The sequence below is a fragment of the Erinaceus europaeus genome, chromosome 9 (genome assembly GCF_950295315.1).
Source record: "Erinaceus europaeus chromosome 9, mEriEur2.1, whole genome shotgun sequence".
Taxonomy (NCBI): domain Eukaryota; kingdom Metazoa; phylum Chordata; class Mammalia; order Eulipotyphla; family Erinaceidae; genus Erinaceus; species Erinaceus europaeus.
Window position 1 is genome coordinate 81,016,699 of NC_080170.1, and position 15,880 is coordinate 81,032,578.

Sequence of the window (15,880 nt, forward strand, 5' to 3'; positions counted from 1 at the left end):
GCTACCAATAGTTTCCAAATTCTGGTCTCATGTTTCCTTAATTTTTTTACACTATCTATGTGTCAAATTTGCAAGGAAGGGTCATCAAACCTGATCATAAGAAGAGTCTATAGAAATTCAATGCATAGGTGTTTTTGAAAAATTAGTGGAATTTAGGAACTTAGAAATGCTATCCTGTGGTCTGGGAGGTGGAGCAGTGGTAAAGCTTTGGACTCTCAAGCATGAGGTCCCGAGTTCGATCCCCAGCAGCACAAGTGCCAGAGTGATGTCTTGTTCTTTCTCTCTCCTCCTATCTTTCTCATAAATAAATAAAATCTTAAAAAAAAAAAAAAGAAAAGTAATGCTATCCTGATAGACATTTATGGCTCTTTACATCATGTTTGCTCTTCTCAGAGTTACTGAGAACAGTGTTAAGGAAGAGCCTCTTCAGACAGACTTGCCAAAGACCAAGGGGGGGGGAACTTTAAAAATAATATTTTTTGTTAAATAATTCAAACTTCAGGAAATTGGTGAGTTCTTGTGAAATGTAAATCTAGCAAGACCATAGTTAGTCAAAATTCAATGAGCCAAAAACCATTAAGTTTCTTAGGTAGATGCTTTTTAAATAAAAAACATACTGTTTGTGGCTTTGAAGGATGCCATTTTTAGAGGGGCTCTAAAATCTGCATACATTCATTCCTAACTTTTGGCTTCCAGAATCATGTTAAATAATGATAGCAGGTGTCTTGAATTTTTTTTTTGTCTCTAACAATTCTATGTTGAGTTATGATAGATACCATTTTATCATAGCAAGGTTATTTTTCCCTTTTTAAATGAGTTTTCAATAAGGAATATGTATTTGGTATCTATCAATAAAATTCTGTAATTGGCTTAATGAGTGACAAAATTATTGATTTGGTATCATTTAACTATGTTTTTTTTTTTAACCTACAATGATGGCTGAGGCTAAGATAGCAAAAACACCACTACATTTTATAAAGATTTCCAATAATACATATTGAACCAAAAGTATCTTTTAATGAAAGCCCTTTTAATCAGAAATGTGATAAATCAGGATCCCTATCCCAAAACATTAACTGAGATTTTACTGAATCATATTAAAGAGAATGACCAGTTTAGTCTGTTTCAGGCTGCAAGAGCACCTTTGGATTGAAGACCCCACTGGTTTGAACAGTAATATACTGTGTAGTTGGAGGACAAAGATACAAATGGAGCATTAAAAATATGTTACTTTAGAAAATGAAACCAGAGTGTGTGAGATTAGTTTGCAAGGCTAACTTCATTGTTCCTATAGTCAGTTGCCCTAAACCTACCTACAACTCCCCTGCAGAATACAAGCCAGGCTAAAAAATGCTACATGATTTATGACTTAAAGTAGCAACCTTTTCTTAAGGTGACAGAAATAACAGTTGTATAGGAATAATTTACTACACTGGCAATGTCTGAATATGTAATTGTGAATGATGTAAGATATTATGGAGCGAGAAGAACATTAATTGAACTCTTACCATAAGAAATCAACGGTGTCCTAGTATAATGAAAGTTACAAGTGAGAAGAAAACTCTGCTTTTGTTTTGTTTTCTTTTTTGCTGTTTTGTTTTGGTTTTGCTTTTCAGTTGGGTTAACAAATATACTTGAAATGTAATGATATCTTCAAGTTCAGATATTTTAAATTATCAGGTATGGCCCAATTTATAAAAAATAGTTTACCATAGATCTTTTTTTCTTCCATCACAACATGCTTTTTTTTTCTTTTCCTTTTAAGATGTTAATTTATCATGCAAAGATTTTGTTTTCATTATGTGCACTGATGCTTTTGTTTGTACAGAATTTTTTCAAATCAGGACTCTCCGTAGTTCCTAAATGTAAATCCTTAGCAAGTGACATGCCAAGATGACAGCTCCATTCCAAGTGGGAAAAGGAAAAGACAACCATATGTTGGGACTGTAACCAGGGTCCCACCTTTGGGTTTATAGTGTCTCTGATAAATCTCCCTTATGATAACTTCAGATGGATGGCAATGGAACATTTTGTAGAAGAAACTGATTTCTAGTAGTTGAAAAGTGATGCTGGGAATAAATTTGGTTTCCCTGAATGATATCTCAAATTAGTCACAGCTTCCTTTGAAGTTTAGAATTGGTACCATTTCTTATCCTTATATTTCAGCATTAACTGCAAAGAAAAAAAAATCAACATAAGATATTTACCAAGTCTTTCTAAACAAAGAGAGCTCATATTTAACTAATCATGCAATCTGACTAAAACTTATAAAAGTTTACTTTGTGAAACAAGGAACATATGAAAAGATTTTTAAAAAAAAAATTTAGTTGTCAAGACTTAGCTTATAAAGACAGGATTTTTTTATTACAAGGGTAAAGAAGTATGTGGATCCAAGCTGTTATTGTATTTCACAGATTCTTGAGAGTCTTAAGTAACCTATGTAAGTATATTTTTTAGAAGCTAATATACAATATAGACCTAAGATAAAGAAGAATCAATGAAGTATTTAAAACCTTTTTCTCCTCAAACTGTGGAATTACTTATAATGAAATCCAGGCTACCGTGTGGTTCTCAAACAAGATTACACACTGTGTTATCACTATTTAAGCTTTCTAGTTCAGGACTGAAATATTTAAAGTCATTACTGTATGAACAATGCATACATTTACTTAGGCACTGTACCTCATGTGCGTGCTTGGAGAATGCCTCTGCACTGGTCATCATGCCTGCAGTTTTCTCTTCCAGCTCTCCGAGCCTCTGTCCTCTCTCATCAAGTGCAATCCGTGCTCGAGTCAGCTCTCCCATTACCCCTCCAGTAGCGCCTTTCATCCCTTCTATCCCACCTGGTCCAGGAATGTGCTGTGCAAGGCTGCGTGATGCTTTTCCTGCAGATGCTTCCCCAACTGGGAATCAAAAGCATACCAACTTAAAATACTTTGTCAGTGATTCAAATAATTTTATCCAAGTTTTTAACCAAAACAAAGAACTTAGATTTTACTGACTTGTCATTCATTAAAAGAGACATATACTTAATCCTGTCATAGACAAATGTTTGGAAATGTTAGCAGCTATCTAAGAAAAATGCCCAAGAAAATAACTGAGACAGTGTTACTTTGAGCATGCGTGTGTGTGTGTGTGTGTGTGTGTGTGTGTGTGTGTGTATAATGCTCTATATGATATGACATAATTGCATTTCTTGATATTACTGAACTGGGATCCTCACAGACCTTGTGTTTAACTAAGAGTAGCGTTTGTTCCAATCTCAGGCCTGACTGATGTGTAAATTTTTTAGCTATTTTTTTTATTGTTTTAACATCTTTATTTATTGGGTAGAGACAGTCATAAATTCAGAGGGGGAGAGACAAAGAAGGGGAGAGACAAAGAAGGAGAGAGACAAAGAGATACCTGCAACACTGCTTCACCACTTGTGAAATTTTCCCTCTGCATGTAGAGGTTGGGGACTCAAACCTGGGTCCTTGTGCATGGTAACATGTGTGCTCAACCAAGTGTGCCACCACTTGGACCCTTGATGTTTACATTTTTACCCATGTCTCCATTCCAGCCTAGTATGTGTATCTTCCTATCACCCTTTTTGTAGACCATAGATACTGTGTAGATTTTTTTTGTGTATGTGTCTGTTTGTAAGTATTTCAGAATGAAATGTATACATGTTGGAGGTTACTACACATATGTTGAAATTCTATGGCTTCATAAAAGTTAAATTCCATGTGAGTTTACAAATTTCAGTTTCATTTAATTTTAATGAAATTGACATTTTTAAAATTGTACAACAGCTTTCTTGGTAGAAATTCAGTGAGAATACCCAGGGATTTAACATTGAGAATAAAATCTAATTTTTAAAAATAGACACTTTATTGAGCTAGAAACTGCACTGCATAAAATACACCATTTTTTTTCTGTGTCTCATCACCATATTATTAGTCTTAGGATTAATTTACAATAAATGCAGTTTTGATACATGTGTAAAATTTCTCTGTTTTCTGCAAAACACTTTCAATCCCAGCCTAGGTCTTCCTCTGCTATCATACACCAGGAACTAAACCCCGCCCATGCACACAGCCCTCAGAGTCCTTTACTTTGATGCAGTACATCAACCCTAGTCCAAGTTCTACTCTGTGTTTCCCCTTCTGTTCTTACTGCTCAACTTCTGTCTGTGAGTGAGATCATCCCATATTCATCCTTCTCTTTTTGGCTTATCTCACTTCACATTATTCCTTCAAGCTCCATACAAGATGAGGCGAAGAAAGTGAATTAGTTTTCTTTATAGCTGAGTAGTATTCCATTGTGTATATATATACCAAAACTTACTCAGTCATTCTACTGTTGTTGGATACCTGGGTTGCTTCCAGATTTTGGATATTACAAATTGTGCTGCTGTGAAAATAAGCAAACACAGATCCCTTTGGATGGATGTTTTTGGTTCTTTAGGCTATATCCCTAGGAGAGGAATTGTTGGTCCATTTCTAGTGTTCTGAGAGTTCTCCAGACTGCTTTCCACAGGAGTTGGACCAATTTACATTCCTACCAGCAGTGTTACATAAGGGTTTCTTTGCCCCCAACCCCCATCCCCTAGAGCCTCTCCAACAAAATACACTTTTTTAAAGTATTTGATTTAGTAGTTCTTAGTGTATTCCAGTCTCTTGGAAACAGAGTTGTATTCTTAGTGTATTCCAGTCTCTTGGAAACAGAGTTGGCAGTCAGCTGAGTTAAAGAACAAACACCTCATCACAGACCCCTGCAGGCGTCAACCCGGCTTTGACCTAGCACGTTATGATTGGGCCCTCCTCAATCGCTATCGAACAGGCCATGGCCGGTGCGCCACTATGTTCCATCGCTGGGGAGCCAGAGACGACCCAAACTGCCCCTGCGGCTACAGACAGACTATGACCCACATAGTCAACGACTGCCACCTCTCCAGATTCAAAGGAAGTCTTGAAACTTTACATCAGGCTCAACCTGATGCTGTTGACTGGCTATGGAAGAAGGGCAAATGCTAGAAGAAGAAGTGTATTCACAAAACTGTGAAACTGATAACCATTATCCAATATAACAGTTGTCATTACATGGCCCTATCCTGTACCTGTTAGCAATTATGTCCCATTGCTTCTTTACCTCTGTCACTTCCAATTACAAATCTACTTTATGTCTCTGTGGATTTGTGTGTTCTGAACATTTCATATAAATAGAATCATATAATATGTGGCATGCTGTTATTATTACCTAAAGTTATCATGTTTTCAAGGTTTACCTATGTTTCATTATATTTCAAACTTCATTCCTTTTTTTAAGGTAGATTTCATAAGGCAGAGACAGAGAAAGAGTAACAACTGCACTGAAGCTTCCTTCACTGTGGTGGGGGTCAGAATCAAACCTGGGTATGTGCATTGCAAATCAGCACACTACCCAAGTGAGCTATTTCTCTGGCCCTCAAACTTAATGCCATTTTATGGTTGGACATACCTATTGTATGAAAGCACCTAGATCTTTTGTATAATTAAAAGTTCAAGAGAAAAGGAGTTTTTATCTGCAAGGCCAAATGATGGTGAGATATTCTGGGGAAAAAGAAAAAAAAACTTTTCTATATGAAAATGTTCCCTAGTATTGTTCTACTGCTTTTTAAAATTGTTTTTAAAATTATTTTAATTAATTTTATTATTGGATAAAGACAGAGAAGAATTGAGAGGGGGTGGGGAGATAGAGAGGAAAAGAGACAGACAGACACCTGTAGCCCTGCTTTGCCATTCAATAAGCTTCCCCCCGCAGGAGGGGACATGGGGCTTGAACCTTCATCTTTGTGCACTGTGATGTGAGTGCTTAACCAGGTGTGCCACTGCCTGGCCCCCTTTTTGAAATTATTGTTCATCACAGTCTCAATGTTTTGTTTTTAAATTTTATTTTTTCTGAATGAAAGCGAAACAGGATACAGAGAGCGATCAGAGCACTACGTAGCTCTAGCTTATGGTGACACTGGGGATTGAACACTGGACCTCAGAACCTCAGGTATGAAAGTCTTCTGCAGAACCATTATGCTGTCTGCCCAGACCCTTACTGGTATATTTGAAAGTAGTTTACTCTGCAGTTTTGGTAAGCCTTGCATTTGGAATAAAGGATATTTCCTGGGTTGGCAAAATAGCTCCCTTGGCCAGTGTCTGCGACCCAACTTCAAACCAAGCCCCCACTGCACTGAAGTAAGCTTTGGTTATATGGTTTCTTTCACTCTCTTTCTCTGTCTCTGTCTCACTGCCCAGAATAAATAGATGGGGAAGAAGAGGGGGAGGGAGAGGGAGGAGGAAAAGGAGGAGAAAAGAAGAAGACTGTTTCCAAGCAGTGGTTAAACATGGGCTGACTCAAAAACATTTTATCCTGACTATAGGTATAAGCTGTCTTCAAATGGCAACTTAATGATGCATTATTTGTATGAACTACACCCACTATTTAAAAGTGATTTCATAACATGAAGTGATCAATTTTATTCATGTTTGGTAAACACAAACAATTTTCATTATATAGAAGAAAAAAATCCTAGACTAGAATTTGAGGTCATGTATTACATTAAGCTTTACACATACACAGAGAGGACCAGGTTATTTATTTAGTGATATTATTTATTTTGTTTTTAATCAAAACACTGCTCAGCTCTAGCTTGTGGTGGTGCTGGAGATTCAACCTAGGACTTCCAGGACTTGGGTATGACAGTCTGTTACGTAAACTGCTGTGATAAGAGTTTTATAATCAAAGGCCATGTGATAATAGTTTTATCATCAAGTTTACTCACAGAGTTCTTCTCTGTCAAATGTTTGCCCACTTCCACCAAACAGTCCCTTGAGAAAGCCTCTGTTTTGAGCTTCTGGTGTCTCTATTGGGGTAAACAATTCTCCTAGCATGTCCTATATCAAATCAAAGAAAAAAGCATGCATTAGAAAACTAAAAATAGGTCAACAGATGAAAGATAGCTGTCATGTGTCATCATGAAATAAGTGCACTTTTCATATATTTGACTTTTTTTTTTTGCTTTGCTTCCAGTTGTTATTTCTGGAATTTATTTTTTACCTCCTTTTCCTTCCATTTCAGTAAGTTACATACTGCATTTTTCATTTTTCTGCCTTCTTCCCTTATCTCTTCTCTGCTTAGAAATCACAGGAAGCTAATATACCCATGAGAGGATTAATTTCTACCAGACCAAATATGAATTCTGGCCTATGGTTCTTTGAAACATTGTTAATATCTCTTCCTAGGTTCCCTTGGAGGTATTTTGGAAGTTTGAATCTTTTTATATCAAGTACAAAATGATGAAATGACCCATGTTAATTTAAGTGAGTAAAATCAGGCAGTTAGTACATGGTCAGGCGCAACTTTTCTCAATGTTCTGGAGAAAACTATTTTCTTCAAAGTATATGCCTAGAACTTGTTCCACATATACTGAATTACTCTGCACAGATGTACTTAGGCTGTCCATATATATTTTTTTTGCCTCCAAGGATTATCTCTGGGGCTTGGTACTGGAACTACACATCCATTGCTCCTGGAGACCATTTTTACATTTTATAAAGATAGGACAGAGAGAAATGGAGAAAGGAGGGGAAGACAGAGAGGGGAGAGAAAGATAGACACCTGCAGACCTGCTTCACCATTTGTGAAGCAATCCCCTACAGGTGGGGAGCTGGGGGAATGGGTCCTTGCACTGGTCCTTCCCATTCATACTATATGAGCTTAACCCAGGGCACCACCACATGGCCCCTGACTATCTATATTCTTTTATTTATTTATTTATTTATTTATTTATTATTTATTTATTCCCTTTTTGTTGTCCTTGTTGTTTTATTGTTGTAGTTATTATTGTTGTCGTTGTTGTTGTATAGGACATAGAGAAATGGAGAGAGGAGGGGAAGACAGAGAGGAGGAGAGAAAGATAGACACTTGCAGACCTGCTTCACCACTTGTGAAGTGACTCCCCTGCAGGTGGGGAGCCGGGGCTCGAACCGGGATCCTTATGCCAGTCCTTGCGCCTTGCACCACCTGCACTTAACCCGCTGCGCTACAGCCCGACTCCCGACTATCTATATTCTTAACTTGCATTTCTAAATATTTATTGGTTTTCCCGTTTGTTGCCCTTGTTGTTTTATTATTATTGTTATTATTGTTGTTCTTGATGTCGTCATTGCTGGATAGGACAGAGAGAAATGGAGAGAGGAGGGGAAGACAGAGTGGAGAGGAGAAAGACAGACACCTGCAGACCTGCTTCACCGCCTGTTAAGTGACTCCCCTGCAGGTGGGGAGCCGGGGGCTTGGACCAGGATCCTTACACCGGTCCTTGCGCTTTGTGCCATGTGCACTTAACCTGCTGCGCTACCACCCGACTCCCCTTAACTTGTATTTCTAAAGCACACCAAGGTTTACAGGCCATCAGCATAGGAGGAAGGAACTTTAATTAATAAGCAGGAGATCTGTAACCTAATATCAGTTTGTTTGTGGATTTGCATGATTTTGCCTTTATCATCTCCCCTCACCTCTATTCTCCAGACCTATGGCCTTCATCCTGGATTCTTTATTGAAAAATGGGAGCACTTGATGCTTAGTTTGCCAGGCCAGAAACTCAGAGAAAATTATTAATTTTCCCTCTCTTTCACACCTACATTTACTAATCCTCTAAAAACAACTGATTACACACTTTAAAACTATTAAATCTGCTGACTTTTCTCCATCTTCACACTGACTGTTTTATTTCAAGCCACTGTTCTTGTGATCTTGTTTTAGTTTTTTTTTTTTGCTTGTTTGTTTTAACTCTATTTGTTTTCCCTACCTTCAGTCTTAATTCCTCAAAACTACTGACACTATTACCACCAGAATACTTGCTTAATTAGATAAATTTGGTAATCTTTTTTTAATGACTTCCACTGTCATTTTGGTAAATGCCAGGGTCCTCAGAGAGCACACAGTTTTTTTTTTTTTTTTCAATACTTGATTGATTTTTCAGCACTATCTGCTACTTGTCACTTCCCTAGCTTGCATGTTGTTGGCAGTTTCTTGGACTCCTAGGCTCCCACATGCCATTACTTCTGTGGTGATCATTACCTTTTCCCTCCCCAGATGTCCATTCATATGGATAAGTTCTATTGACTCTTGGTCCTTCTCTAATTACTCCTCCCTTGTGTTCCATCAGCACAGGTAACTCTTTTACATGTCTCCCTTGATCAGCACAGTCACACATAATTAGAATTTTCCACAGAGTACTGTAGCTGTCTGTCTACTTATTGCTCACTCCACTCAAGCAGGCAGCAACCTGAATCTTTTTTTTCTCTCTCTCTCTCTCTTTTTAGTCCTTACCATAGTCTCTTTTTTGGTGGTGTGTAGGCCTTGTGCATGCACAGTTTCACTGATTCAAGTCACTTTTTAATGTAAATATTGAGAAAGAGAGAGAGAGAGAGGCAGAGACACTATAGCACCAGAAAGTCATCAGGTGAAATAGCATCTCCTGCATGGTGCCAGGGTCCAAAGCTGGGCTGTAAATAGCAATGCATGCATCCTACCCATTGAGCTATCTCTCTAGCCCTGTATCTTATTTATTATTGTATTCCCAGAGCTTGGTCAAATGCCAGTCATATAGTAAAACTCAATATGTATTTACTAAATAACAAAAATGATGTTTATGTTTAGAACTTACTGTGCTCCAGGTACTGTGCACTGAACTTCATATGAAATCTTAATTCCCACAACAATGCTCCAAGGTAGATAATACAGATAAGTAAATGTTCAAAGTCATACAAGTAGGAAAAACCCTAATAGTTCACAGCATCCTCTTTTTTTTTTTAATAGCTTCCTCTTTTTAAATGTTACATTATACTGAATTTAAATTAAGTGTTAAGTTGTTATACGAGGGGAGTTGAATCAATTAAGTCTCTAAGGTGCTCTTTTGAAATTTTGTGACAATTTTTATTACCCAAGGTTAGGCATCCTTTTATATGTATCCTGTTTCTGGGTTCTGTTTACTGCTATGATTAAGGACAGATGCTCCATTCTCACTCATAGAATAAATGCTCATTTGTTTATCTTATGTGAATCATGATTGTAATTAAAGTTACTTCACAGAAGTACATGATCCTTCTGAATTAAAATGTGTGTGTATACAAATAACTTTCAGAGAAATCTCTCTAGGTAAAAAAAACACATACACACCTAAAATAGTAGAAATAAGAAAACAATGTCATTAACTATCATACATATGATCTTCACATTCTTCCTCTCTTTCATGTGTGTGTGTGTCTGTGTGTGCGTGTGTATGTGTGACTTAAGAGTCATACTAGAAGGTAGTAGGGTCACTGTGATGAATAGGAAAGGCATACTTACTGTCAGGCCCACCGATATTTTAGCCTTTAGACAGCTCTCACATCCTTTCTTTTTACAGGTTCCAGTCCAGTCCCCACCACACTGGGAAAAGTGTTGTGGTGTCCTTCACTCTCTTCCTTTGTCTCTTTTTTAAAAAAAGATTCTTTTATTGCCACCAGGATTATCACCGCCATGTAGTTCATGAATCTACCACTCCTGGCAGCTATTTGACCATTATTATTATTATTGTTATTATTATTATTGTTATTATTATTATTTTTTGATAGGACAGAGATTGAGAGGGAAAGGGGAGATACCTGAAGCACTGCTTTTGAAGCTTCCTCCCTGCAGGTGGTGTCTGAGGGCTTGAACCTTGGTCCTCACACAGGATAATGTATGCATTTAACTGGGTGCACCACCTTACATAATGGTAAAGCCCTACCAATGACAAACAAACAAACTAAAGCAAGTATAAGACCATGACCAATGTTTATTCATCATGAGTCTGACCTACCTGTAGGTTATCACACATCTCTTGGCTGTATGTTAACCGTTGGATTTCTGTAGGAGAGACAAGGTATAATGCCTGTCCTTCGTTGGTAAAACAAAATGTACGTGCTATCCTCATGTCTGTCAAAGGCAAGTAATTAACATCCAACATTGGGCGAAGGCTAGGTAGACTGGATAGAGAAAAGCAGATCCACATTTTACATTTGAGTTGTTTGAAGGTTTAACTTCTTGGTATATAATTTTCAGATCATTTCTCAATGTATACCTAACTATCTAACTGTTAAGTTGTATATCTTAAATGTGTACAATGTCGTATAAAGACTGGCTGCAATCCAGAAGATAGTGTAGTGGGGAGAATGCCCGACTTGCAAGCACAAAGTCCCAAGCTCAGTCCCTGGCATCACAGATAGCAGAGTAATAGTGAAGTTCCAGTTTTCTCTATATACTCCCACCCCCCAAAACAAATAAGTATATATATTTTAATTAACTTTATTTATTGGATAGAGATAGTCAGAAATCAAGAGGGAAGGGGGCGATAGAGAGGGATAGAGACAGACAGACACTTGCAACACTGTTTCACTACTTGCAAAACTTTCCCCTTGCAGGTGGGGACTGGGGCAGGAGCTTGAACTGGGGTCCTTGCACACTGTAACATGTGCGTTCAACTAGGTGTGCCACCACCTGGCCCCATAAATAAATAAATATTTTTTAAAGACTGGAAAAAATAAAACTCCTGGTGACATTTTGTACACTGGTTAGTGCTAGCTCCTTTTTCCCCCTAAACTTGTAACCTCAGACAAATAGCACATTTTTCATGTGCTAAAGAGGCTATAAGAATCTTATATACATCAAATTCTTTTTGTTTAGGTTTGTTTATTACATATTAGAGTGAAGGAGATACATGTGAGACAGAGAGATAAAGAGATAAGGCAGATCATCACCCTGATACATGTGATTCCAGGGATACATCTCAGGCATGAAAGTTTGATGCTTTACCAGCTGAACTATTTCCTGTCACTATGCATGAATCACAGTGAAAGTCACAGTTCATTTCTCCTTGCAGTTTATCCATTTTTACATTTCTAGTTCCTAGCATATCTGGGACATAATAAATGCTAATATATACTTGTTGGGTAAGTATATGAATGGTTAGAAAATCATTCTTAGATCCTTTGATGCCAATTAAATCTCATGTGTAGTTAAAACAACTGTATAAAAATTAAAAACCCAAACTCTCCTCAAACTGTCAAATAATAAAACATTCACAAGCAAATAAACTGGGATCTCAGATTGCTTCTTGACGGATTGCACATTAAACATTTTTTTTTTCTGAATTGTAGCTAGCTGAAACTGTTGCGATTACCAGATAATTTACAAAGAAGGGAAATACCTCATTATCATGATATGTCCATTGGCACAAAAACATGCCAAGCAGGCACTGTTACACATGACCACCACATTTGCTTGCAGTATAAAAGATGTCTCAGTGATGTTATGAACATAAAGGCAAGTCTGAGAAGGCAGTGAGAAGACTTTAGCTTGTTTTTCTGAACAGATTATTGTATACTGATGATCTCCTGTTTCTTGAGACGGAGAGGAAGAGTTCATGACCAGTTTCCTCCTCCAGGATTTTTCATTTTCATCTATGTTGTTTGGGTCCCTCCAAACTTCATACGGTGGTTGCATTAACCCACCAGTTCGGTCCATACAGGAGAATGTTAGCACAGCTCCTTTCAGTGAGAGGAATGTACCTATAAAAGCAATTTTGTATCAGAGTGACAGCGTTTAACTTTTCCCAGCAATGTATTATTAATCTTTTTTTTATTATCTTTATTAGATAGAGACAGCCAGAAATTGAGAGGGAGGGGAGTGAAAGAGAAAGGACAGAAACAGTCCTTTCCAACACTGCTTCACCACTCACAAAACTTTCCCCTTGCAGGTGGGGGATGGGGCTCAAATCCAGGTCCTAGTGCACTGCAATATATGCGCCCAACCAGGTGTGCCACCACTCAGCCCCTGTTAATCTTATTATAATCTCTGTGACTCTGTCTTTAGTATTTCTCAACTTGGAAAAAAAAAAAAAAGACACAGGAGGTGAGACAGTGGATAAAACTTTGGATTGTGAAGCAGGAAGTCCTAAGCTGAATCAAAACATGCGCCAGAGTGATGTTCTGGTTCTCACTCTCTCATAAATAAATAATCTTAAAGACTTAGGCATGTCATAGTATAAAATGCTATTTTTTTATAAATACACTTCGTTATAAAAGAAGCTGAGAAGGGTAGTATGTGCGCTTTACCAGGTGTACTGCTACCAGTCCCACAAAGGATTTTCATGTTTGAGGCTTTGAGGTTTCAGGTTCTATCACTGGCACCACTGTAATCCAGAGCAGAGCAGTGCTCTGGTAAAGTAAATAAATAAGTAAGTAAAATAAATTAATTTTAGCCAGAATTAAGCTAAATAAATATGTGTGCTATTGTAATTTATAATAAATAAATATTTGGTCTTTATCCCTGTTTCTGATACAGAGTCCCTAAAACCCTTGGGATCTCCTAGATGTTGAGTATTACAAAGGTGTCTGCATTTTGTTGATAAGGTGACTGATTTCAAAGGATCAGGGCTGGTTGCCAAGGAACTAATTACTTAATTAGAGGTCGGAATTTTCAGTCCCTCCTCCCGGCCTCCTAGGAAGGAACAGGAGTTGAGGATTAAGTTCAATTACCAACTGCGAATCACAAACCAGTGCCACTGTAATGAAGCCTCCATAAAATCCCAGAAGAGGGACTTGAGAAGTTGACAGGTGTACTGGTAGAGCTTCAGGCAGAGTAGCAGGCCTCTGAGGAGGGGCTGGAAGTTCTGTACTCCTTCTGACATATATAGACCTACACATCTCTTCTGTTTGAATGTTTAACTACATATACCCATAACAAGCTGCTGAACTATAAGTTTTCCTGGGTTCACTAAGCTATTCTAGCAAAGTAGTCAAACCTAAGGTGGGGGTAGTTGAAACCTCAGTTTTATAGTCAACTGAGCATGAAACAGTGGTGACAGACAGTACTCAGGATTATATATGTGTATATATATATATGTCCTGTGGGACTTTACTTTTGGGATGTGATGTTTGCTTTAGGTACACAGTGTTAAAACACAGTTAAATTTTAGGACATCCTGCTGGTGTTGCAGAGAACTGCATGTTTTGTGTATATGTGTGTTCACACAGAAGGGAGTAAAGAGACCTCCACATTTGATACTAGAATTTTTTTTTTTCTTCCAGGCTTATCGCTGGGGCTCAGTACCTGCTTTATGAATCCACTGCTCCTGGCGGCCATCTTTTTTTCATGGTTGTTGTTATTGTTATTGTTGCTGTTGCTGCTGTTGTTGTTGCTGGATAGGACAGAGAGCAATCGAGAGAGGAGGGGAAGATAGAGAGGGAGAGAGAAAGACAGACACCCACAGACTTGCTTCACTGCTTGTGAATCAACCCCACAGCAGGTGGGATGCCTTGGGCTCCAACCAGGATCTTTGTGCAGGTCCTTGCACTTCACACTATATGCGCTTAACCCAGTGTGCTACCTTCCACCCCCAAAGATTTTTTTAAATTGAGTGTGATGGTAATGTGAAAGGAAAGGAGAAACATAGAAAATACAGATGGAGAGAGGACTGGGAAGTTCCTTATTAAGACATAAAAACAGTAGGCTTTTCCAGCACAGCACAGAAAGGTAAGTTTACATATCAGCACTACCTAGGAGCTATTAAAAATACAAACCCATGGGAGCTGAGAGATGGCTTACCCAGTAGAGTGTATGCTTTGCTGAGTTCAAGGACCCAGGTCTGATCGTCTACCAGGAGGTCCCCAGTAGACTTTTTAAAGATACAGCATGAGAGACAAAGGGAGAGAGACACTGCAATACACCACCCCTGTGAAGTGTCACCAGTGGTAGGCGATCAGACCTGTGTACACATATGTTCTTGGCAGCACAATTTGTAATAGCCAAAACCTGGAAGCAACCCAGGTGTCCAACAACAGATGAGTGGCTGAGCAAGTTGTGGTATATATACACAATGGAATACTACTCAGCTGTAAAAAATGGTGACTTCACCGTTTTCAGCCGAACTTGGATGGACCTTGAAAAAATGTTGAGTGAAATAAGTCAGAAACAGAAGGATGAATATGGGATGATCTCACTCTCAGGCAGAAGTTGAAAAACAAGATTAGAAAAGAAAACACAAGTCGAACCTGAAATGGAATTGGAGTATTACACCAAAGTAAAAGACTCTGGGGTGGGTGGGTGGGTGGGGAGAATACAGGTCCATGAAAAATGATGAATGAAACAGTGGGGGTTGTATTGCTAAATGGGAATCTGGGGAATGTTATGCATGTAAAAAAAAAAACAAGTAGAAACGCAAAGCAGAAATTGACTGAGTTTGGAGTATGGCACCAAAGTAAGAAAGCAGAAGTATACTAGAGTTTGCAGTGAGTACCTCCCTAATACTTCCTCTCCACTTTTCCAAGCTTTGGGTCCATGATTGCTCAACAATTTGTTTGGCTTTGTATGTTAACTCTCTTTTCAGTCACCAGGTTCCAGGTGTCATCAGGATGCCGGCCAGACTTCCCTGGATTGAAGACACCACCAATATGTCCTGGAGCTCAGCTTCCCCAGAGACCCATCCTATTGGGGAAAGGGAGAGGCAGACTGGGAGTATGGACCGACCAGTCAACGCCCATGTTCAGCGAGGAAGCAATTACAGAAGCCAGACCTTCTACCTTCTGCAACCCTCAATGACCCTGGGTCCATGCTCCCAGAGGGATAGAGAATGGGAAAGCTATCAGGGGAGGGGGTGGGATATGGAGATTGGGCGGTGGGAATTGTGTGGAGCTGTACCCCTCCTACCCTATGGTTTTGTTAATTAATCCTTTCTTAAATAAAAAAATAAATAAATAAATAAATAAAAAAGAAAGTGACCAGAAATCAAAATCCTCCTACACTATAAAAAAAAAAATAAAAAAAAATAAATTAAAAAAAAAAA

The 15,880-nt window shown here is 38.3% G+C and overlaps 1 protein-coding gene across 2 annotated transcripts in view; it reads right to left on the reverse strand.

Annotated features, from left to right (window-relative positions):
- Positions 1–997: 997 nt before the first annotated feature.
- Positions 998–15,880, reverse strand: part of STXBP5L (syntaxin binding protein 5L) — a 151,250-nt gene continuing 136,367 nt past the window's right edge. For both annotated transcript variants that reach the window (XM_060198282.1, XM_060198281.1), the window contains 5 exons: positions 12,245–12,605; positions 10,859–11,024; positions 6,797–6,908; positions 2,683–2,903; positions 998–2,172 (listed from right to left, as the gene is read on the reverse strand). In XM_060198282.1, the coding sequence (XP_060054265.1) occupies positions 2,131–2,172; positions 2,683–2,903; positions 6,797–6,908; positions 10,859–11,024; positions 12,245–12,605 (902 nt within the window). In that variant the 3' untranslated portion in view covers positions 998–2,130. The remainder of the gene's footprint in view (positions 2,173–2,682; positions 2,904–6,796; positions 6,909–10,858; positions 11,025–12,244; positions 12,606–15,880) is intronic.